The 25281-nt window shown below is 41.8% G+C and overlaps 2 protein-coding genes across 3 annotated transcripts in view; one reads left to right on the top strand and one right to left on the bottom strand.

The window, feature by feature from the left end:
- The window catches only part of RNF220 (ring finger protein 220), a 224438-nt gene that overhangs the window by 181895 nt on the left and 17262 nt on the right, over window positions 1-25281 (bottom strand). The window lies entirely within an intron of this gene.
- LOC136136704 (cytochrome c oxidase polypeptide VIIc-like) lies at window positions 5027-5155 on the top strand. The gene has a single exon (XM_065894959.1). It carries the CDS (start codon window positions 5027-5029, stop codon window positions 5153-5155), a length of 129 nt encoding a protein of 42 aa, XP_065751031.1.

The following is a 25281-nucleotide window of genomic DNA, read 5'->3' as shown; positions in this document are numbered from 1 at the left end:
TATGTAACAGAGAAAGAATATCACAATGAAATGATGCAAGCCTTCAAATCAATAAGAAAAAGATAACAATCTAATAGAGAAACAGGCAAATAACATAGAAAGGCAATTCACAGAAGATATACAAATGATCAATAAATATATTAAAGCATGCTCAAATTCACTAGTAACCACAGAAATGCAAATCTATAAAATATAAGTATAGCTTTTTAATTCATTAGAGTTGCAAACATTGAAGGAATGATAATATCCTGTATTGATGAGATGTGGGGAAATGAGCGTTCTCATTCACTGTCGGATGGCAGACTTTTTGGAGGGTAACTGAGCACACTCTAACAAAAATTTAAATTCTCACATCTTTTAACCCAGCACTTCTACTACTAGAAACTTACTTGCAGAAATAATTGCATATTTCTGCAAAAAGTTTGCTGTAGCAGTGCTTGTAAGAGTAAAAAACTGGAAGCAACTGAAAAGCTTTCAACAGGGAAATAACTAAATAAATCATGGTAGTTACAAAATATGGAAGAGCATTTGGGGGTTAAAAGAACAAGGTAATTCTATTATGTATTGACATGGAGAAAAAAATTTTTTTTATCATCTTTATTGAAGTATAATTGCTTTACAATGGTGTGTTAGTTTCTGCTGTATAACAAAGTGAATCAGCTATACAAATACATACATCCCCATATCTCCTCTCTCTTGCGTCTCCCTCCCACCCTCACTATCCCACTCCTCTAGGTGGACACAAAGCACCGAGCTGATCTCCCTGTGCTATGTGGTTGCTTCCCACTAGCTATCTATTTTACATTTCATAGTGTATATATGTCCATGCCACTCTCTCACTTCATCCCAGCTTGCCCTTCCCCCTCCGCATGTCCTCAAGTCCATTCTCTGTGTCTGTGTCTTTATTCCTGTTCTGCCCCTAGCTTCTTCAGAACCACTTTTTTTTTTTTTTTTTTTAGATTCCATATATATGTGTTAGCATACGGTATTTGTTTTTCTCTTTCTGACTTACTTCACTCTGTATGATGGTCTCTGGGTCCACCCACCTTGCTACAAATAACTCAGTTTTGTTTCTTTTTATGGCTGAGTAATATTCCATTGGATATATGTGCCACATCTTTATCCATTCATCTGTCGATGGACACTTAGGTTGCTTCCATGTCTTGGCTATTGTAAATAGAGCTGCAGTGAACATTGTGGTACATGACTCTCTTTGAATTATGGTTTTCTCAGGGTATACGCCCAGTAGTGGGATTGCTGGGTCGTATGGTAGTTCTATTTTTAGTTTTTTAAGGAACCTCCATACTGTTCTTCATAGTGGCTGTATCAATTTACATTCCCACCAACAGTGCGGAGGGTTCCCTTTTCTCCACACCCTCTCCAGCATTTATTGTTTGTAGATTTTTTGATGATGGCCATTCTGACTGGTGTGAGGTGATATCTCATTGTGGTTTTGATTTGCATTTCTCTAATGATTAGTGATGTTGAGCATCCTTTCTTGTGTTTGTTGGCAATCTGTATATCTTCTTTGGAGAAATGTCTATTTAGGTCTTCCGCCCAGTTTTAGATTGTGTTGTTTGTTTTTTTGATATTGAGCTGCATGAGCTGCTTGTATATTTTGGAGATTAGTCCTTTGCAGGTGCTTCGTTTGCAAATATTTTCTCCCATTCTGAGGGTTGTCTTTTCGTCTTGCTTATGGTTTCCTTTGCTGTGCAAAAGCTTTTAAGTTTAATTAGGTCCCATTTGTTTATTTTTGTTTTTATTTCGACATGGAAAAAATTTAAAGATATATCATTAAGTGGAAAAAGCAAGAGGTATGTTTATGGTATGATTCCATTTGTGTAAAAAATTATATTTTAATCTACCATAAAATATATAAATGTACACATGTATAAACAGGAAAAGGTCTGGAAGGGTACATACTAATCTGTAGACAGTACTTACCTTTATGGAGGAGAGTCAATTAAAGAAGGAGAGTAAAAGAGACTTTTACTTTGTAATTAGTGTTCTGTAATTTATTATAGCAAGTATTTCTGTTTTACCTGTAAATTTTCAAAATCAATCAAAAGAAGAAGGGAAAGAAACCTCCTGCAGTATCTACAGTAAGAGGTGATGCAGGCTTAAGCGAGAGCATTGGGTTTGAAAGGCGGAAGAGATATCTCTTCCAGGCTCTTTTTAACACACTTTGTGTGTTTCCATTATGCGGATCATCTGAAGGCTCCAACTATGTATGTATCTGCCTCTGCAAACACAGAAACTGGTAGATATTCATCTCTGTGTCTTTTGTGCCTGGCAATGTGTTTGGCATTCAGCAGTTGTTGAGTAAGTATATGTTGAATGAATCATAAAGACAGTAAAAAGGTAGAACATACAGTTTTTGGTAACTAATTAGATGCGAGGCGTGAAGGAGAGGGTTGGAGTGGATAATGATATCATTACCAAATAAGGAAAACAGGAAGTTCAGGGGAAATTATGACAATAGCTAACATTTAATGATTACTATGTGCAGGTGCTATGTCAAATGCTCTGTATCCATTATCTCATTGAATCTGAAGAAAAACCTTATAGTTCCCTCACACGAGGAAAGAAGAGCTAAGAGACTTTCCCAAGGTCACTTAGCCGTAAGTACAGCCAATATCCCAGACTCTGTGCTCTTATTCCCGAGGTTATACTGCTTCTCCAAAGCGGGAAAGTTAATAAAATCAGTTTTGATATGTTGTGATTGAGGTGCTCATGGGCTATTCACTGAGGTTAACCAGTCCAGTGGAGAGTTGGATATCTCAAGTCTGCAGCTTGTTAGAGACGTCAGGGCTAGAGGTATGGATTAGAAGTTGTCTATGAGAGTGGCATCTAGAAGGTCAACATTCAACAATCATTCGACAAATATTTATTGAGCTCCCACATAAGCTCCAGGCACATGTTACATCAAACACTCACTTCAAACCCATTTGATTCACAGAATGCCTACCATGTGAAAGTACTCATTTCTTTTTTCACGTCTAATGATCCCCATTACACTGTAAGTATGTTAAACTACTAAATTTCTCTGTATTCCCCCTTGTTATAGGGCTCTAAACATGTTTGTTGATTGAATGCTTGAGAAAACAGTAACAAATGAGCAGCCATTCACAAAGACTAGCCTAAGTCTCAGGAAACCAAGTGCAGAGAGTGTCTGCATCTCTTTTACCAGCTAAAATTCTATAAAAGCAGTCAAGTCTCGACACAAATATAAGATTTTTCATCGATGTCATCAAGGTTAATTGTAGGCATCAGAAAATTGTAACTTGAAGCAGCAGGCTGGCTGCCAGAAGACCCATACCAGGTGGTATTTCCCTTGGCAAATTTATCAAAGCCCAGAGTCTGGCCCTCAGTCTTACTGGTCTAGACACTCAATCCTGTCAGAGTTGAGAGAACCCAGGGAGCTTTATGCATGTTCACTAAGTCATAAAAAACTGAAGTATAAAACTAGAGTGTCAGTTATTAATATATGAGCAGATATTTGCCTCCATCATCATCTCCCTGTACCCAATTGATGTGCAAAGCCAGATTCCTAGGAGACCATGTGGTAAGCCCAGAATCAGCACACAGGGAGTTAGTCACGGGATTAGGAGGTTTAACAACACCAGGCTCTGAGCCTGATGCAGAGGCAGCGTGAAACAGGAACAAAGCACATACTTTGAAACCAGAGAAACCTGGACACACACAGCGCCCCTTACTTCCTAGCAGAGTGGCTGTGGGCAAGTCATTCAATCTCTGCAACCTCTAGTTCTTTGAAGGTGAATGACGATACCTACTTCATAGGCTTATTGTGAGGATTCAATGAGATAATGCATAAAATGCTAGACCAGCTCCTTTCATGTGATAGGCGCTCAGTAAATGGTAGCTACATATCCGTCTCCATATGTTAGGGGTTAAGGGTTCAAGTCAGCCTTACCGAATGTCCTTTGCTCTGAATAAAACAGGGCAAGAAAGGACGGGGGCAAAAGATCAGTAAGAACAATGCTGCAGTAATCCAGAACACAGATGCTAGTGGCTTAAAACAGGGATGCAGCCTTGGAGATGTGGGGAGCTGGGAGAGATACATACATACAGATTTGAAAGATATTTAGGAGGCAGGCACTATGTGAGTGTTCTACATAATTATTTGTAGTCCTGACAGCAACTTATAAAGTAGCCCATTTTTCAGATAAAAGTCAGAGATATTAAGCAACTAGCTAAGGATCACATGGCAGTGACTGAACTGCAATATGAATTATAGTTGGTGTGATTCCAAAATCTCTCTTCTTCCTACAAATATACCGCTGTACATATCTTGGTTCTCAACCAAGATGTCAATTGTGAGGAATATAGTAATTTCTTACCACTAACAAAGTATTGAAGTTTAGAGAAATGATTGAGGTTTTAGAAAATATAACTTGGAACAGATCAAGGTTATCACTATAATAAATAATGTCACTACTGCTCACTTCCATTATGATATGCTTTCTTGGGGGCAGGAGAGAAAGAGGTGGAAGCAGAGCTCGTGGATCAGAAATTCTACATCATTCATTGTAGGTATGCTATGACAGAGTACCACGCATGTGAACTTCATCCATTGTTTCATCTTGGAAACAGTTTCAGAATGGTTACTCCGAGGAACAGGAACTCTTGTTGAGCAAAGAAAGTCTTAGCTGGGTCATGTACAAGCTTTCACTGTAACAGTGACAAGCTCTTCAGACAGCAGACATAGGTGCTAACCAACGGATAATCTCCTGACACTGTGTTCCTTAGATTTTCATCTTTCCAGTCACACGCAGATTATAATCCACTGCAGAAACTTAACTGTTTTAGATGGAGGAAAATATTATCTAACAAATTTCAATTCCTTTTCCATATGAACCAACAAGTTAAGTTTTTCCTACTTTTACAGCTTAATATTTTAACCCAGGTGCTGCCGCCATTTCTTCTACCTTCAGTCTCTGCGCCTTTCTCAGAGCTCCCAACAGCGCTATGTTGGGACAGAGCATCGCAGAGGTTCACAACCTCTATGATCTGTAAGAGCCACTATGAGGAAGGTCCAGGGAATAATTTACCATTTTCAGTGGAAAACAAGTGGTGGTTATTAGCTATGATGACTTTGTACTTTGGGTCTGGATTTGCTGCACTTTCTTTATAGTAAGACAACAACTGCTTAAAAAATAATCCATGAGGGACTTCCCTGGTGGTCCAGTGGCTAAGACTCCACACTTCCAATGCAGGGGACCCGGGTTCGATCCCTGGTCTGGGAACTAGATCCCACATCCCACAACTAAGAGCTCACATGCCGCAACTAAAAGATCCTGCGTGCCACAACTAAAAAAAACGATCCCGCATGCTGCAACAAAGATCCCGCGTGCCGCAACTAAGACCCAATGCAGCCAAATAAATATTAAAAAAAATAAAAATCCATGAGACAGATATGAAGAGGAGCATTTTAAGAGGTGCAATCTCTTTGAAAAAAGGATTGAACTCAACGTCCTAGATATGTTTGTAAATAAACTTATGGCATAAATCCTTAAAAAAATTTTAACCCAAGCATAAAATTTCACGTTTCTTATTATAAAATTTTGCTTTGAATTAGTTTGAGCCTAAAATTTCATCCTCATGAGATGGATGTAAATCAGTTTTGCTTCTCTGCAAATTTAATACTCACGACTTCTATATTCCTACTCCAAATATTGCTTTAGGTTGTTTTCAGAAGTTTTTATAAGCTATTCATTCATTAGACAAATGTCACTGCATGCCCCCCAAGTACCAGGGCCCTCAAGGAATTCACAATCTAATAAGGAAAACAGATAGACAAATACTCCTAATGATAGTTATAACATTAATAACAATTTGTGCTATTTACCACCACCTGCTCTGTACCAGACACTGTGCTAGGCCTTAGGAATGAAAAGAGGAATAAGAAACTTCCCTACATTCAGGGGCTTCCCATGCCTTCAGAGGGTTTATGTACAGTCTGATGGGGGAGGCAGGTATATGAACCAATACATGAAATAGAGTAAACAAATGCCCTGCTAGAAATAACAACAGTGTGCTTAGTAGAAGGACAAGAGATGGAGAGGTTAATGAGAGGTGAGAAGGCAAGCTGGAAAGGTTTCACAGAGGCAGTGACCTTTGAATTGAGTTTTAAAACGATGAGTATTTTCCAAATTCAGGGCAAAAGGAAGAAAAAGGATAACTGGCAAAGACAGGTGTAAAACAATTTCATGTGTTCAGGGGACTGCAAGCAGTTTGGTAGAGATGGAGGTTACAGTAATAAAGGAGGGAGGAGGAGTTGGGAGGATCCAGTAAGAGCTGAGGCTTATTGGGCAGAGGGCAGATGATGGAGGGCCTTCCACGCTATGTTGTCTGTGAAGCCATGGAGGTCACCAAAGGGTTCCAGGCATGGGAGTTACAAGAACAGGGCTTGTCTTAGAAACAGGACTCTGGTAGCCTATGAAGAGGATGGAGTTTAGAGATAAGGAGAGCAGTTAGAAAATACAGAATATATGTGTAGGATGGTAATTCCCTGGTGGTCCAGTGGTTAGGATTCTAGGCTTTCACTGCCATGGCCTGGGTTCAGTCCCTGGCTGGGGAGCTGAGATCCCACAAGCCATGCAGCGCAGCCAAAAAAAAAAAAAAATATATATATATATACTTGTAGGAGATACTCAGAGGGAGAATAGGTTGACGAGAAGGAGAAATAGTATGTCGACATGAAGAAATCAGGTTAGAGACAACCCAACAGAAAAATCAGCAAAACTCTGAAAAGGTACTTCACAAAAAAAGAAAAATCAATGGCTAATAAACACATGAAAGCGTACTCTACCCAGTAACCAGGGAAATTTAAGTAAGAACCACACTGAGAAATTGTTATATATCCACAAGGCTGGCAAAAATGAAAAGGTCTCACAATACCAAGTATTGGTAAGAATGTGGAACAACAAAAATTCTACGTGCTGGTAATAGAACAAACTGGCAGAACCTCTTTGGAAATGGTTTGATGTTAGCTAGTAAAGTTGAAGAAGCACTTATCTCAGGACCCAGGAATTCTAGTTCCAGGTTTCTACCCTAATGAAACTTGTGTCCTGTACACACTTATAAAAAATGTTTATGGTAGCATTTTCCATAAGAAAAAAATTGGAAATAACCTAAATATGAATCATCATTGGAATGGATACATGAATCAGGGTGTATTCATACAATGGACTACAACACAGCAATAAAAATGAATAAACTCCAAGTACATGCAATAATATGGATGAATCCTAAACTCTTAATGATGAACAAAAGAAACAAGACCCAAACAGTACAAAAACATGATTTTGGGCTTCCCTGGTGGCGCAGTGGTTGAGCGTCCGCCTGCCGATGCAGGGGACATGGGTTCGTGCCCCGGTCCGGCAGCTGGGCCCGTGAGCCATGGCCACTGAGCCTGCGCGTCTGGAGCCTGTGCTCCGCAACGGGAGAGGCCACAACAGTGAGAGGCCCGCGTACCACAAAATAAATAGATAAATAAAAATTAAAAAAAAAAAAAAAAAAAAAAAACATGATTTTACCCATATAAAGATCCAAAAATGCTACATTAAACTATATTGTTTAGGGATACAGACATAGGTAATAAAATTATAAAGAAAAGCTGGAAAGTAATCATCATAAAAGCCAAGGGAGTGATTATCCAAGTAAGGGAGAGATGGGTTGTGACCAAGGAGAAGTATACAAAGGACTACTAGGATGCTGGAAATGTTCTGTTTCCTGGGCTGGCTGTGGTTTCATGAGGGTTCAATTATTTGTTTAACTGTGCACATATAGTTTGTGCATCTTTCTCCAGGTTTGCTATATTTCTCAATATAAAAGAAAAAATTAATGTTCTTAGGAAAAGAACAAAAAGTACATTAACAACTATGTACTGCTGGATGTGTTTATAAGTGAAAAGCTGCTTTGTTGAAAATTAAAAAGAAATCAGAGGGGCTTCCCTGGTGGCGCAGTGGTTGAGAGTCCGCCTGCCGATGCAGGGGACACGGGTTTGCGCCCCAGTCCGGGAAGATCCCACATACTGCGGAGCGGCTGGGCCCGTGAGCCATGGCCGCTGAGCCTGCACGTCCGGAGCCTGTGCTCCGCAATGGGAGAGGCCACAACAGTGAGAGGCCCGCGTACTGCCAAAAACAAACAAACAAAAAAAAGAAATCAGAAAAGGCTTCACATAGGAGATACATACATGTGAATTGAAACATAAAGGATCCCCCGCTTTCCAATCTGGGTCCCACAAAAAAAGGTGGCAAGAAGAAGGACTGTTCTGAAATCAATGAGGTAGTGAGCAGAGAATACACCATCAACATTTATATGAACATCCATGGAGTTCAAGTACACCATGGAGTTCAAGAAGTATGCCCCTTGGGCACTCAAAGAGATCTGGAAATTTGCCATGAAAAAAATGGGAACTCCAGCTGAGCGCACTGACACCAGGCTCAACAAAGCTGTCTGGGCCAAAGGAATAAGGAATGCCCCATACTGTATCCGTCCAGGTGTGGTTGTCCAGAAAACGTACTGAGGATGAAGGTCCACGAAACGAGCTCTATACTGTATACCTATGTATCTGTCACTGCTTTCAAAAATCTGGATGAGAACTTACAGCTGATGGTCAAATAAAGTTATAAAACTGAAAAAAAAATTCCTTGACCTAATTCTAGGTTGGGTACCAGTCCTGTGAACTATACCATGAACTAATCTGTCTTAAAATACTTTCTGCAATGTAATGTATTTGGCTGTTTATATACCTGTGTTCTCCACCACTGTAAGCTGCTTGAAGGAAAGCTGGGTCTTGTTTACACTGGATTCTTATGACCTAAGAGTTCACAATATATAGTAGGTACTCAATAAATTTGTGGAATGAATGAATGAATGAAGAAATGCTGCTTACTCTTCTTATAATCATGTCTTGAGTAATCTATGCACTACATTCAATGGAGATCACAAACCTTCTCCATGCATTACGTTTTCAGCTGCTACTCTGTCTTTTCCTCCACAGTTCTCCACTTCCTACTTTAAAGGTAGAGTCCACTAGAATCTTTCTCTCCATCAATTAAAATTTTTCTCTTCTTTCACTCCTCTTAGAATAACTGCTCATCTCCAAGGCTAATCCTTTTATCTATCACCTTGACCGTATCTCTTGTATTTCTTCCCCAGATTTGCATCCTTCATTATTCCTGTTCTGAATGATTCTACGTTTTATCTTCCCCTCATTCATTCATACCAGCTCAGAGAATGCAAAGGTACCATGTTCACCCTAGAAAATAATAGATACTGTACTTAGGGAAACAGACTAATCTAGAATTCACAACCTGGTGGTAATTCTCTTTAATATCCTGCCATGCATGACTTTCACAGGCTCAGAAAATGCCTGGAGTTGTGACAGTAAGCTAAAAGCCTCGGTCCCCATGGCTGCTTAGGGCTGGGGCAAGCATGGCCTGACACTTCTCTCAACTGCTGGATGAGATGGGATTGTGGGATTGTACTAGGGCAAGGAATTCCCCTTTAATGGGGGATGGGCACTCTTTCTTTCCAAAGATAGTATCTTGGAAGCGGCCACCACAACAGGTTCTAGGTCAGGGAATGAATCAAGGGACACATTCTGATACATAGGAGTACGACTGCCAGGTTTCAGATGGGTTGCTTCAAGCTGGCTGCTCTCCTTGACAATGCAGTCCTGGTTCTGAGGGCCAGGTCCTGAGAAGAGCTCCTGCTTGAACTTGGCTAATATCAAGGTCTGTAAGATACCTGAAGGAGTTTCTCTTTGAGACTCAGGGAACAGGAGGCCTAAGGCTCCAAAGAAAGTTCTGCCTCTAAGCTCTCACTTGTACCTCCAGACGGGGTCCCATGCTCACCCATGATTAACATTCCCCCAACAGAAGAAGGACCAAGTTGAGAAGGAGTCTGTTCTAAGTCAGAATCCCTTCTATCCTGATTGAAGAGATCATTTGGTAGAGATTTCTGCCATCTATTGCAGTGATACAGGGAAAGAGCACGAGTTTTTGGCATCAGACAGGTCTGGCTTTGAATCCCAGCTCTGCCACTAACTAGCTGTGTGTTGGTCAATGTCTTAAATCTTCTGAGACTATAAAATGGAGATGATATCTACCTGAAGGGTTGTTGTATAATAAATCTTAAACTTATTTCCCGGTTTCCCTTTTACTTCCTCTATAACCGGCTTGGGGAACATCAGCCCCAATCCCAGGGTCAGCTTTGACTAAGTCCCTCCATTCTTTGCTATGTCCTCTTCATCTTTCGCCCCTCCCCTCCCTTGCACAATATGTATCTGCTGGAGTAAACTCTTGTCAGTTCCCTGAATACATCAAGCTCTTTCTCCATAGAAACTGTCCAATAGAACTTTCTGCAATGATGAAAAAGTTCCATATTATAGCTGTCCACTATAATAGCCACTAGACACATGTAGGTAGTCAGCACTTGAATTGTAGCTAGTGGGACCAAGGAGATAAAATTTTAATCTTCTTTAATTTTAATTAATTTAAATTTAAATAGCCCCACAAGGCTAGTGGCTACCATAACTTACAGTTCTAGACTGTAAGTCTTTGCATTTGCCATTTCCTTGCATGGAAATGTATTTCCCCACTCTTCTACTCAGTCTTAAAATCTCAGCTTGAATATCTATTCTTCCAGGATGCATATCCTGAGACTTGGACTCAGTTAGGTTTCTTCTTTGTTACCTTCCATAGCATCCTCCACCCTTCTCCTATAATATCACTCATCACATTTTTTTTTAATTACTGTTTTGTATTTTCCATTAGGGTGTAAACTTCATTGGTGTTCTTGAGGCCCTACAGACTTCCTCTCTCAGGTAGGGATACTCCTTTTCTTCCCTTTGAGTGGACATCCACGGGACCTCAGGATTTAGGCTTTTTCCAAGTTGGGGACTGTTATCTTTGAGCTAACTTCTGCATATTGGAAGCTTTAGGGATTGATTAGGAGTGGCCTTATACCTTTCTAAGGATAAGCTAAAAGTCAGAAACTAAAAAGGAAAGGAATAATAAAATGCCTCATTAAATTAAAAACTTCTATATGCAAAATAAACAACAACAGGGACTTCCGTGGTGGTCCAGAGGTTAAGAATCCGCCTTTCAATGCAGGGGATGTGGGTGCGATCCCTGGTTGGGAAACTGAGATCCCACATGCTAAGGGGCAACTAAGCCCTCACGCCACAACTAGAGAGAAGCCTGCTGCAACAAAGAGCTGCAACAAGGACCCAGTGCAGCCAAAAAAACCAAAAAACAAAAAACCAACAACAATAACACCCCACCAATACATCAAGACAAATGATAAACTGGAAAAAAATATACAACATAAATTATAGATTAAAAAGGATTAATAAAAAGAGTACTTAAAATCAGTAAGAGAAAGGTGGACACCACGTGGATAAAAGAAATGAACAGGCAGTTCAAAAAAGAAGATAAACTAATCTCAAAAAATATTAAAAACTGTTTAACTTCACTAGTAACTAAATAAATGCAGATTAAATGAACATAATACCATTTTTGCTTATTAAATTGGCAAAGATTAAAAAGTTTCATCCTAATGTGTTGATCAGAGCATGAAGAAATAAGTAATCTGGCACTAAGCATAAAAATTGAAACAGGCACACTTTTAATCCAGCAATTCTACTCTTAGGAATATATCCTAAGAAAATGATCAGACACTTGACAAAGGTGAATTTATAAAGATGTTCTCTGTAAGTGTTGTTTATAATACTGAAAAGCTGGAAACAATCTAATTAGACAACCAGAGGTTGGTTAAATAAAATATGATACATCCCTGCAATGGAATACTAAGTGGCTATTAGAAGTGGTGCTATGGGTCTATATTTACTGACACAGAGCACTAGCTATAATAAATGAAAAAGTGAAAAAGAAAGTCACAGGCTAGCATGTTAACATAATCCTACCTTTATAAAATTTTTGTCAACTTACCTATCTACTCATAAAAACAATCTCGAAGGATATATGCCAAAATATTGATAGTTCTCTCTGGGTAGATGTTTCACTATCTTTCCCTGCTTAAAATTATGGCAACTAGCCAGTCCTCCCCAGGATTCTCTGGTGTAGGGTTTGATGTCCCCTCAAATGGGTCACAGAGGACCTCAGAGATAGCCAGTACTAGGTTTCCTGATTGATGCAGTCGTAGACTCACTAGTAGTCCAGACTTTACCTATTTTATTCACTGCTGTGTCTTTTGTGTCTATAACTGCCTGGCACATAGTAGGCATTCAATAAATATGTGTTGAATTAATGTATCATATCAGAGCACCAATTCTACTAATGATAAAGCATATTTAAACATTATTTTGATAAATTAAACCCAGAATGCAAAATTCACAAAAAGTTTAGATAATGCAAGATTCCTAAATACGTTATACTCTCTCTTCACCATTACAATGCTGGGGCCAGAAGTTTATTTTCTTCTATCATTTGTGTCCTTTCCCAGAAGAGTCTGAGAAGCAGTGAATAATATCTTTGTGCAAGGCCTTTTCCACCCCCTTCTGAGGCTAGGTATTACAATCTCTAACTCACAGACGAGAAAATGAAGGGTTGGCATTGCTCAAGGTCACACAGCTAAAAAGCAGGGGAACCGGGACCCAAATCCAGGCCCATTTGTCTCCAAAACTCATCTGTGGCTTTGAGAGGTACAAAGTGAGACAATGAAAAGGACACTGCAGGTCTGTGACAGCTAATGTCTGTGCTTCCTAACAAGTCACCACCACTTAGCCCTGAGCTCCCATGTCTAAGAGGTGCTTTTTCTTAACCCTTGGAGAATCCAGAGGATGATTTGTCACCAGGGTTATTAGCATTTCTCCCTGGATATCGACAGCTTGTCTTTCCTCCCTCCAACCAGTGACTGATTTCTTCAAATGCTCGCCAAATACGGCCCAAGTCACCATGGTAAACGTATTGACAGAATCATATTAAAAGCTACTGAGCATTTACAGGGTGGTAAGTTATGCAAGGGAGGAACAAGATAAGAAACACAGGGAAAGAAAACAGGTTCAATCAGCAGTGACAATTATTTATTTAGAAGCTGCTGGTTGGAACAGTTTTTTAAATATACTTTAATTGCTAATTACGGTTTCTTCAGGAGAGTTGCTTCACCTTAAAGCTAATCATTAATATTTTAGCTGCCCAGCATAGAGACTGTGTACATGCCGTAGACCTACCCAGAGCCGTGCCTATGCAGTTAGCATCCGCTGCTGGCTTTGAAAACAGAGTCTACTGCGTTGGTTGGTTTCCTACCCCAAACTCAAAGTCCGCTAGTCCACTTACAAGAGAGCAGATATTTAAGTCCTTATTTCTCTAAAGATTGAGGCTGGTTCAATAAGCAAAATTCTGCTCTAAGCCACCTAGACAACTGACAATTTTTCAAAGGAATGACCTATCTTTTCTAAGTTAATTTACACCTTTTATTGGGGGACATAAGTGTTGCCTTAGGCAAGGTAGAGAATACAGAAGAGTTTGTTTTCAGCTTCTAATTCCCTGGGTACTCCGATGTGAACCTTATAATAAGGTCAGCTTCCAGGCCCAGGAGGTACTGAGGGTAAACAGGCGGGAGGGTGCCGGGGTCCGCGTGGGAGTATATTTGGTGTAGCCCCGTCTCCCGTGTTTCCAACTTCACATGCTTCTTAAGGAGAATCTAATCCTCACAGGAGAGTTGAATTTGTTCATTTGCAAGCATCTCATCAGCACCCTGCTTTGTGGAGGGCTGTTTGATGTCCCAAGGAAAAGACTTCGAAGTCTTTTAAAGCCTTTTTGATGTGAACCAGAAAATCACGTTTTGTCGAGAGTGCACTCAACTTGAACCTCAAAAGGTTCAGGACTCAGAAACCACACGGTTCAAGTGGGATTTAAACTGGGCAAAATCACTTCCTTGTCTGCCCCGGCAAGTCCCACCCCTGGCCTTTGTGCTAACAGTTTCTCTACACTGTTGGGCCTTTTTCCTCTCTCTCTTTCTCTCTCTCTCTCTCTCTCTCTCTCTCTCTCTCTCTCTCTCTCTCTCTCTCTCCCTTCTCTCTCTCTCTCTCTCTCTCTCTCTCTCTCTCTCTCTCTCTCTCTCTCTCACACACACACACACACACACACATATCTTGGCAAGAAAACCTTAAGAGAAAGAAAAAATACATCACCCCCAAAGAGGTGGCTCTCTCCTCTCTGAGGATAAATGCTGTCTCCAGCTCCACCCTGTCCTCAAAGATTCTGAATGGTCATTGCTGCAGTCCCAGAGACCTGGAATGCGCTAGGTGAGGGTGAAATGATTTACAGAGCCAAAAAGCTATGATTGCATCCTTAAGTGAGGCATTTAACTAGGTATAAGACTTGCAGAGAAAACTGGAAACTTGCTTTGGGGAGCAGCTGCTTTGCGTGGAAGGAAGCACATACCTTAGGACTTCACTGTTCCACTTGGAAATGAAGGGACAGGAGATAATGACTCCTCCTAAAATCAAAGGGAAGAACTGAGCTGAGAGAATAATCTAACCCTAACTTTCTCTTTCCAGAGTTCTTTTCTTATTTTTCCTCATTAGACTTGAAAATCCAGTTACTCAAGAGCCAGTGAAAGTTTAGATTCACGAGACAGAATCTCAATTGTGAAAAGATCCAAAGTGTTCCTCACACCCTAAGGAGTCTCAGATGCCCTGTCCCCATGGCTGGAACCACATCAAAGCTCCAGTGACCACTGTCTCATGTCCTGCTAACCATAATAGTTACTATTTATTGAGTGGCTACCACAGATCAGGCACCATGCTATAAATACATTATCCCATTTAATTTGTTCAATAAAACAAAAAGGTGAGTCAGCTCACTCCCATTTTGCAGACACGAAAACTGAGGCTCAAAAAAGTTTAAATGACCTGCCCCAAAGCAGCTCAGCTAATAAGTGCTTGAGCTGTGACTAAAATCCAATCTGTTGAGCATCAAAGTCAGTGGTTCTTGGCTTACCACCACGTTACTCAGCATCTGTTCTGTTGCAGTTTTGGTTTGGTTTTGTTTTGTTTTAAGACACTTAGTGCTTTATAAATTTATTTGTTTAGTATTTATTAAGTACCTACTATGGGAAAGGCACTGTGGATATTTCAAGAAGTGTAAGACAGACATGCTTTCTTCCCCCCTCTCACTGTGACACTGCAATGGCCTTTTTACAGTGGTCCTCTTTAACTGACACTTACCCTCCTTCAGTCGGTTATTCACATAGCAGCCCGAGTAATCTTTTTAAATGATAAATGACAACACAGTACATCTCCCTGTTTAAACACTCTGCATCTAGAATAAAATCCAAACTCTCTGTGACCCTAAAGATTCGTGGAGGTCTAGCCCCTCTCCATTTCATCTCTTGCTGCATCCCCCCAAGTTCACCCGATCCAAGCCCTCAGACCTTCTCTCTGCTCTTTAACTGTGCCAACACACCCTTCTTCCAAACGCTTATGTGGTTGTCACCTGCTCATCGCTCATATTTCAATTCAGACATCGCCTCCAGAGGTATACCAGGCATATTTGACACAGCGTGTCATTTTTTACATTTTTTATGACATAGTCAGTCATAAAGCTATTTTCTTGATGAATTCTTTAGTTTTAACATAAGTGATTAACAATATTAAAGGAATGTTTTATTTTTAGAGATATTCTAGTTTAGTAAACTATTTACTAGGTGAACTAAAATTTGCACAGACCAAACAAAATTGTCCCACCCCTCAGTTCACAGCTTGTTTCACTGTTCCAAAATTTAAACATAAATAAGAACTCCAAGTGGTCACAAAGAATGGCAGAATTGAAATAACTCAATTTATGCTTCCTCCTCTTTATAATTAATGTGCTCTCATTGTTCACTTTGAATCTACTGTTCATATGCAGGGATACGCAGTATCACATGACTTGGATACTGTATATTCCTGCATATGAATACGGATAGAAACTGTGTCCTAAGTGAGCTCAGATGCTTCTGAGCTGTTAGGCACTTACACTTGAAGCGAGTCTGCAGATGTAGTGGCCCACAGTGTAACTGGAAGTCCTCCCAATTCTTCCTTACAGAATGCAACGTTTATTAAAGAATAAATAATAAAAAAGATGCGAATTTGAAACTTACATATGTATTATTAAAACTCAATAACCACAGCAATTTTTCAGAACTTAGACCAACAAAAGATATTTTCGGGGAGAAATATTTTATAATCAACATTGTTTAAAACTGTCAGCATGTCATGGTATTTAAAAGCAAGCAAACTTTTAGCTGATTGTTGTTTTAAAATTCCTCTACAGAGTAACATAGCACCCTACTCCCCTCACCTGCACACTTCACTCTCTATCATGATAAAAAAAAAAAATAAGTGCTGCAATAAGGGGAAACACCAGGTATTATGGGAACAAAAACACGGTTGAAGAAGTAGAAAAAGAACCAAGGGAGTATCATGTCCCAGAAGCCAAGGGAGGGGAATTCCAAGAAGGATGAAGTCATCAGTTGTATCCAGTACTACAGAGGATCCCTCCTCTGAACTGGGTGCCAAGGCCAACTGGGCACAGGGCCTAGAGATCTCCTTCCACTACACGGAAAGGTAAAACCAAGTCCTCCTTCCTCTGGATGGCGTGTAAACTAATTCAGAGGGAACATTTCTTATACGTGGTCTTAACCATTTCTTACCATCAGTGGCAGAAAGACAGATGTGGACATATATTGAGCCAATGGCAGGTCTGTGTTTTCTAGACCCTAATGCTGCAAAGAACTGCCAATGGCCACCACTAGCCCTCATGGTACATGGAGGAAAAGGACCCCACTTAGAGGATGGCGAGGGATGGAGTCTTCTGGCCTGCTTCTACTTGGCTGCAGTGCCGACGTGAGGGGCAAATCTCATAGAAATGGCCATAAACAGAGCAGGTAAGTGGGAGTCCATATACCCTTCACATCCGTTCTCTGTCCACCCCGCCCTGCTCATCTGCAGAAAGCAGCAAGCATCTGACCACCTTTAAGTCTCTTCATTTTTGAAACTCCTTCACCATATAGCTCCCGGACCAGTCTGTACTTTTTGGACGTTGAAACTGAAACAACCATCAGTTAAACTTTTTTACAAACTGATTCAGAAAAGAAAATAAATTTAATAAACAACAACAAGAAATCAGACACTTGTCCAGCTATTGTGACTGTACATCTCATCCCACTTGGCCGTTTCAAAGAAATGGAACCAATTAGTAATTAGTTCTAGAACCAGAAAAATCATTCAATTTTATCAATTCATCTCTCTTATATTCAATCTTTAGATGCTAGGCTATGGACCTTTCCCATAAAATAGTCTTCCAAATTGTCTTTTTTAAAATAAATCTTTTAGAATAGTTTTTAGATTTACAGAAAAGTTGCAAAGACAGTACAGAAAGTTCCTATATTCCTCACACTCAGTTTCCCCTATTATTAACATCTTATTTTAGTATGGTACTTTGTCATAACTAACAAGCCAATATTGATACACTATTATTAACCAAAGTCCATACTTTTTATTTGGATTTCTGTAGTTTTTACCTAGCGTCCTTTTTCTACTCCAGTACTTCCACATTATCTGTTTTAAATTATAAACCAGATTTTTAAATTATAAAAATAGTACATGTACATGTTAACTATTCAAATACCACAGAAGAGCATAAAATATAAAGTACTACTCCTACTTTCCATCTCAGTCATACTCCCCAAAGGAAGCTATTGTCAACAATTACTTTTGTACCCTTTCAAAAGTTCTGCATGCAAATATCAAATAAAGATATATACATATCTTCTTCTCTATACAAAGGGGTCATATACTTCTCTGTACCTTGTTTTACATATAAGCACATATGGCTCTAACTCATTTTTAAAAACCACTACCTAATATTCTATTATACAGAGGTATCATAATTTATTTTATCAATTCTCTATCAATTTACATTTAGGTTGCTTCTTTTTTTTCAAATTACAAACAATACTATAAAGTACATACATCTTTAGGTACTCGACCAAATATATGTAGGATAATTTCTTATTGTTGAATCTCATCAAAGGATATTTGCATTTAAAACTTTCATAGGCAAATAGTACTAACCTGCCCTCCAAAGAGACTGTACCACTTTACACTCCCACCAATGACTCCCACCTGTCTCCCCATACCTTCACCAACAATGGCTGTGTTATCAAACAAAATATGTGTAATTCCTTGAAATGCTTCAAAATTTCCATCGTCTTCCTGCCTCCATCTTCAAGTTTTCTTTCCTTCTTTTTAGCTTTCTGATCATTTTTGGTTTTCTTCCTGCCTCCTCTGTGAAGTCTGTCCTGTACTTTTTCTACTCTTACACTCGGGATTCCCTTCCCTCATTTCTCCGACAGCCGCATTTTTCCTGCTCACAAAGTTCCCTTAAAGTTTCTCTGCAGCTGACTGTGATTCAGTAAAAAACAGACACTCTTCTGCTCTCCAACCTGCTGGCCCTCCTGAAGCAAGAAAGAATGTTAATAGGGAAACCCGAAAATCTTTAATCTGGGTCCAAATATCAGAAGGAAGAAATTCATCTTGGCATAACTCTGAGGAAAAACATCAAGAAGAATTCTGCATTGTTTCCTTGTTAGAACTGAATCTGTTATTTTTTCCTACATTCCACACCTGGATTTCCTGCCTTTGAATCAATAGTTCTTAATTTGTATTCATTACTCTTTTTTGTGTGTGTGGCTATAATGGGAGTGGAGGCAAAAGTTAAGGTGGAAGGAAAGAAAGGAAAAAAATCCCAAAGTGGTTGATTGAAGAGCAAGAACAAATGGGCAGGAAGGATAGTGGGGAGAGTGCAAAGCACAGCTCAGGAAAAAAAAGCCAACTTCTTAAGTCCTCTAAGAAATGTTCTTTACTTTAGCTCCATTACCACTCCCTTCATTCCTGAGCTCTGAAAACAGAATCACAGGGCAGGGATGGCTTGGAGGGAGGGAAGGGGGACTGAGAGCATCCTATGCCTCTAACTGCACCCCACCCCCACTGCCCCCAACTTCTTATCCAGCGAAGCTCTATGCACCATCAAGAATCAGCTTAATAGAATAAACCACTTAGAGCTGAGGCTCAGAGAAAGTCAAAGAGCCCACAATCTCCTTGCCTATTAAGCTTCTTAGAAGTTAGAACGCTGCTAAAGAAAGTGATATTGTGGCCATGCTACTTAGAAAGAACACAAGGATGCTAAGTTGGGAAGAGGGAGGCCAGTTTGGCGGTTTATGAGCATCAACCGTTCGTTAACCACCGATGATGGGGCAGGGGGGTGGATACTGGAGTGGGAGCAAAAGTGGCCAGCCGTGGGCTTCCCTGGTGGCGCAGTGGTTGAGAGTCCGCCTGCCGATGCAGGGGACACGGGTTCGTGCCCTGGTCTGGGAAGATCCCACATGCCGCGGAGCGGCTGGGCCCGTGAGCCGTGGCCGCTGAGCCTGCGCGTCCGGAGCCTGTGCTCTGCAACGGGAGAGGCCACAACAGTGAGAGGCCCGCGTACCGCAAAAAAAAAAAAAAAAAAAAAAAAAAAAAAAAAAAAGTGGCCAGCTGTGAGAACAAGTGTTCTAGGAAGTCTTCAAGTTGAGATTGAGAAGGGTTTTTGTAGCATGTACGAATGGGATGAGAATCTAGAGAGTGAAAAAGGATTTTTTCCCCCTTAGGATAAAGGGGAAAACACAGTCTTAAGCTTCAGGTAAGTAATTAAACAACAAGAAAAATAAAGCAACCTGCAATAACTCCTTCCTAGCTCAAATTTCCCAATGATTCTAGGGATTCTGCCACTCCCTTATCCTCTCCCGAATATAGCTGGCCCACAGACTTTGCTATTTGAGTGGCTGGCAGGGCAGAGGCCAACAAGTCTAGCCAAGCCCTTTATCCCAAAAGAAAGTCCTGATGGTTCACTGTCCTTTCCAGGTTAAGAGTTCTAGTTATTTCCATCCTATGCCTTTGAGGGCAGTTAAAAAGGGGGGTCACCAGGTGAGTTCTAGTCCTTCTTGCCCCAGCCCCATTTAACTGGAGCCAAGAAGGAAGGACAACATTGTGGGTACCAGCTCCTTAATATCAATCGGGAATTCTTTTGGCTATAGAAAGACCTGTCACAAACTGTACAAACCCATAAGAGATCAAGGCTCACTAGAGTTCACTGTCCCTGTAATGTTATCAAGAGTAGAGGTTGGGAGTCAGGGGAAGAGCCTGGTTCAAGAGACTTCAGATCTGTGCCCAAGCCCCTGTAATAGTGATTCTAGCTAACTCGTATTAAAGGCTTACTTTGTGCCAGGGCCTGTTCTTAGGACTTCATTTGCATTTTATATGAACACATTTAATCCTTGTAACAACCCTAGGGGATTGGTACTAGTGCTAATTCCACTTTATCTCGAGGAAACTGAGGCACAGAAAGATGAGATGAAGCTGTCCTGTCTCAGAGTTAGGTCTTCTGAATGGTGGTATCTGTAAAGTGCGAAGTATCCGAAAGGCAGGCACTGCACCGTGAGAAGCACTAGGACTTAGCAGACGCTAAAGCATCTTCCCCCTTCCATCAAGGGGTACATTTGACAAACTGTTTTTTGTTTCATTTCATTTTGTTTTGTTCTGTTTTGTTTTAGATCATAACTAGTACGTTCCAGGCAGCACTCTAGGTACTGAGAACAGAGATGAATAAGACACAGTTCCCACCTCCTAGAACTCAGTGGAGACAGGGTGACAAAGGCTTGTGAGCGGCCAACAGATTGTGCCTAACAGCTGCTCACTGCAGAAGACTTCACATCAGGACGCAGCCTGACATACATATGTGTGGTACCGAGAACTGTGTCCAGCACAGACGGGCAGATACAAGGATTACTCATGTTCTTATTTCCTCATGAATCTGACCCACAGGCCTCCCTCTCCTGGGGTTTTCCTCCTTCCCATTGACTCTGGAGCCAGGTGGCCTGGATTTGAATCTCACCTCTGCTATTTCCTGCTGTTGTGACAATGAGTACAGTGTGTTGCTAAAACGCTCTGGGCCTCAGTTTCCTCATCTGTAAAATGGAAATGGCAATACCTATCTCATAGGAATGTTATGAGGATTAAATAAATGATTGCCTGTAAAGCACTCAGAATTGGGCCTGACACCTAGAAAGCGCTCCAAAGGTGTTACTATTCTCATTAGGAGCGGCCTCTGTGCCGGTCTTTGCCCACAGTCATTTCACTCGCAATAAAAAGACTGAATTTAAATGCATCTGGTGTGGTTAGTTTAAGGAGGATAGGAAGTCTCTGGGACTAAATAGGAGGAGAACAGTTCCCTTGGGAAGTTGGAGGAATAACCCTGGAACTTGTTAATTAAGATCTTGTTAATGAATCTACTTGTTAATGGTCTATTAAATAATCACACAGTGAAGTTTACCGCACAAGTAAAGCCTTTTTCAAATGCTTGCTCTTTCCAATCCTCCTGGCCCAGCTCTGACTTCTAAAGCTTTCCCCTAAGGGAAGGCCCTTCCAAATCCTTCCAAATCTGACAAGGGCCTCTTCATCTTGTCCTACTCGCCTGTAGAGCATGGCTATTCTCGCAGCCTAGGATAGGTCTCCAGGGCAGAAAGCCCTCTTCACCTTGATTCCGGCTATCATTCCTTAGGCCGAAGCATTATGCCTCTGAGGCAAAACATTTCCCTCCTCGAAGTAGGATTAGAGTCACCGGCCCTGGAAACCGGAAAATAAAGACGCTCTGAACTTTGCTGAGAAGAAAGGCAGAGGGTACATTCCTTTCAGTGGGAATCTGGCAAGATAAAATTTCAGCTGAGATGTTACAGATCTGTTACAGAGAGGGGCCTGCCAACCTACGTTCACAAAAAGTCTACACAACTTTTGTCCCAAACTGCCTAGGAAAATAAACAGCTGCAGCCAGTGTCAGGGAATGCAGCCTCTCTTATGGAGCCAACTTCAAGGATGAAACAGCATGTAAGAGGGCTCCCTCTAGGTTGAACACTCAGGTATTTCATAAACTACTTTAGTCTCCTAAGACCATTTTACTCTTTAGACAGATGTTCTTGGAAGGGGATATATATACTGTGTCCTTTATATGGTTACTTTTAGATAACCAAAACACATCTGTATTATCTTTTCTGATTCAAGAACCCTATAAGGCAGGGCAAAGATTATCTGCCACCTCCCGTTTTATACACGAGGAGCTGGGGCTCAGAGAAACAAAGCAACTTACCCAAAGTTACACAACTAGCAAATAACAAGTCAGAGCTTCTGGCTCTATGCTCCTGCCCCATCGCTGAGCTGTACCCAACGCCTCTATACCTTGTCATCACTTCCCACTTGTAAATGTGCCACGAGGTGCCCAGCCCTTGGTGGATCCTGTGTGGTCCTTCAGACTAGGTCAAAGTGGGTAGAGCCAGCTGGCAACACTCAGCATAACCTGGCCCAGGAAACAGTGATCCTGGGTTCCCTTACTCTCCCAACAAATGTTTATTGAGCCAGGTGCTACACGAGGAGAAATACTGCACAGAGTCACACAGGGGACAGACATGGGCCCTTGGAGGTGGGACAATTAAGCAAATAATTACAATACAAAGTGATGAGTGTTTAAGAAGGGGCAAGTACGCTGGGAGAAGAACACCACCCCAAGTCCATTAGCAAGGTTGACAAGAGCAACCACTAGCGTACAGGTGTCTGCAGCCACCCGAACCTTGAACCAGGCCCCTATTCGCGGCTCATTTAACCTCCTGCCCACTGGCAGCTGCCCCCAGAAGGGTTAAAGCTTGAAGCAGAGCCAGCCTGCAGGTGCTGGTGACCGATTCTGACACCGTGAGATTCCTCTAACCCTTCTTTCTTTCCAAATGAGCATTCCAGCAACAGAAGCTTCAGGGGGAAGAGGAGAGAGGAGGCTGGCAAAAAATACTCTCCAGCCCCTTCTCGGCAGTATAACAGCAGTGAGAAGACAAGCTGGCTGGAGCCCAAGGAGCCCAAGCGCTCACCGGCCTCCCTCACATCTGGCTAAGCACCATGAACCCCTCCGCTGGGCCACGTCAATTACAATGCTGCACCAAGAAAGGGGAGGTCTGCGCCAATACAGTCAGCTGATCGGCAATAAGGGAGGGAGAGGGGAACAGCACGAGGAGGAGTGAAGGCAATGCGGGGAAGGAGAGGCAGCTGGCCAGATCCCACCCACGACAGGAGACTGGAGAAGGTACTGCCGTGGGCAAGCCCTGAGCCTTCACCCTTACCAGCCCCGGGCTCCTCAGTGGAATCCCAGCCTCTCCCTCTCCACTGTCTGGTCCTGACTCCCCTTCCTCCAAAGCCATACTGCTCTGCCAGAGCGTCCCTCTGAGACTCTCACCCTGGAGGAGGGGGTCATAAACTTTAAGGAGAGCCACCTGCGTGTCAATATGCAGATTTCCAGGCCACATTCCCTGTGATTCTGATTAGGAGGTCTGGTGTGGGCCCTGGGAATATGCATTATAAGTAACATTCTCCCCCATCCCCAACCCACCCCCTCCGCCACGACCACCACAAGTGATCAGGACGCTGGTGGTCCTTAGATCACGTTTTGAGAAACCAGCCTTGGGGATTACTCCCTCTCCTGAAATCCCAGAGCCCTATCTGTCTGTTATCTTACATTATCGTTTCTTTTTCACATGTACATCCTAACTACTCACCTTAACCATAAGGCCCTCAAGAAGAGGAAGTATCATCTCCTAACTCTTTGACTCCCCCACCAACAGCGCAGAGCCCAGGGCTCTACACACAGGAGCTCAGGAAATGCTGTGCGTGTAGAGCTATGACAATGGCGATAAGAGGCCGGGGGAAGGAAAACCACAGCAGAGACGGCGGAGTCCCAAGGCCCTGGCTGGAAGGAACTGTTTTTAGGACGCCTACATGAGGCAGGCTGGGACAACAGCTGGCTTCGCCTTCTTTTTTTCCTTCTTCGGTAGTCTTCGCACTACACTCCTAACCTCCCTCGTGCAAGTCAAGTCTGTGCAATGCACCTCCCATAGGAAACTTTGCCAAGAAATCCTGCCAAGAATCCTGGGTGTGATGTGGCTTAGTTTAACGGCCAGGAAGTACTCTAGATCCTGAGATCCATCAGGTCTCCATGCAGGGCAAAGCACCTAGCTGAGCATGACCTTTAGTATAAAGCTTAGGGCACTTAATCTATCCCACTAAACACCAGGAGGGTCATGGTCCTCCTGCATTCAGCAAATACTTCCTGAGCGTCTACTCCATCCCAAGCATGGTTCTGAGTGCTCATGGGTCTTAAGACATCATATGTCATCAGAAAGTATTTTACAGTGACTGATCTTTAGAAAGTTACTTTAAAAGCAAGACCCTACATGATACTGGGCCTCAGAACCATATAAGCACCAAATGGACATTCTCAAGAATGCCTGGCTATAGGATGAAATATAATAGACACCCAAGGTCAGGTCTGAGGCCCTGGTAGAGAGAAATTCTATTCTTACTCACCATCATGAGCAATCCTTGGAAGCTCCGGAGTTCTTTTTTCCGCATTCAGATGCCATACTTGGTCCAGAAAAGCATACTGCCACACCTAGCCTCTTTGAATACGTAACTCCTTGATTTTCAGATATCAGCTTAAAGGTCACTCCCTCCATAAAGCTATCCCTGACTCATAGACAAGATAGGTGCTCCTGCTTCTAACCCCATGGTGTTTTATAGTTCCCCTATCAGAGTAGTTTTCACAACATCCTGCAACTGCTTGTTAAGCTTTCAGCTCCAGTAAGGCAGCAACTCTAATCTGTCTTGCTCATCATAGTATCCCCAGCACCCAGCACAGTGTCTGGAAGGACACACGTACTTAGGAAACACTGGTTGCATGATTAAATGAATTGATGAGTGTATCATACTTTCTATCAGGTTGGAAACTGAACCATGCCTCCTGTACTCTGCAGTTTTACCCACGACGCCACCAAAAAACACCCAAGATGAAGCAGCACCCTTCCTTCTGCCGTATCAGTATTTTATAGATGTAGATCGGAGGCTCACAGGATCACCCCAGTACAGATTCCAGGAGGCATTTCCCATGATCTGAGATGGACACAACACTCCAAAGTCGATGTAATGTCACCAAGAGCCTGAGAGTTATACCAGCCAAAGCCACAATGCCAGCCGTCACAGACTGGATGGTAAGATCTCTTTCAAGTCATTCAACTTCCAGAGACCCAGCTTTTTCATGAAGAAGATATTAGGTCCTTCAGCAGCAGGTACTCTCTTTGAATAAAGAAGCAACAACAATAAAAAGCTACCCACGCCGT

The sequence above is a fragment of the Phocoena phocoena genome, chromosome 1, assembly GCF_963924675.1.
Source record: "Phocoena phocoena chromosome 1, mPhoPho1.1, whole genome shotgun sequence".
In the NCBI taxonomy this organism is placed as follows: Eukaryota; Metazoa; Chordata; class Mammalia; order Artiodactyla; family Phocoenidae; genus Phocoena; species Phocoena phocoena.
The sequence above is the reverse complement of the archived record's forward strand: the minus strand, read 5'-3'. Positions and strand labels throughout refer to the sequence as shown.

What these genes read in the sequence shown, in the direction of transcription:
- LOC136136704 (XM_065894959.1), top strand. Translation starts at nt 5,027, where the DNA reads ATGATCTGTAAGAGCCACTATGAGGAAGGTCCAGGGAATAATTTACCA.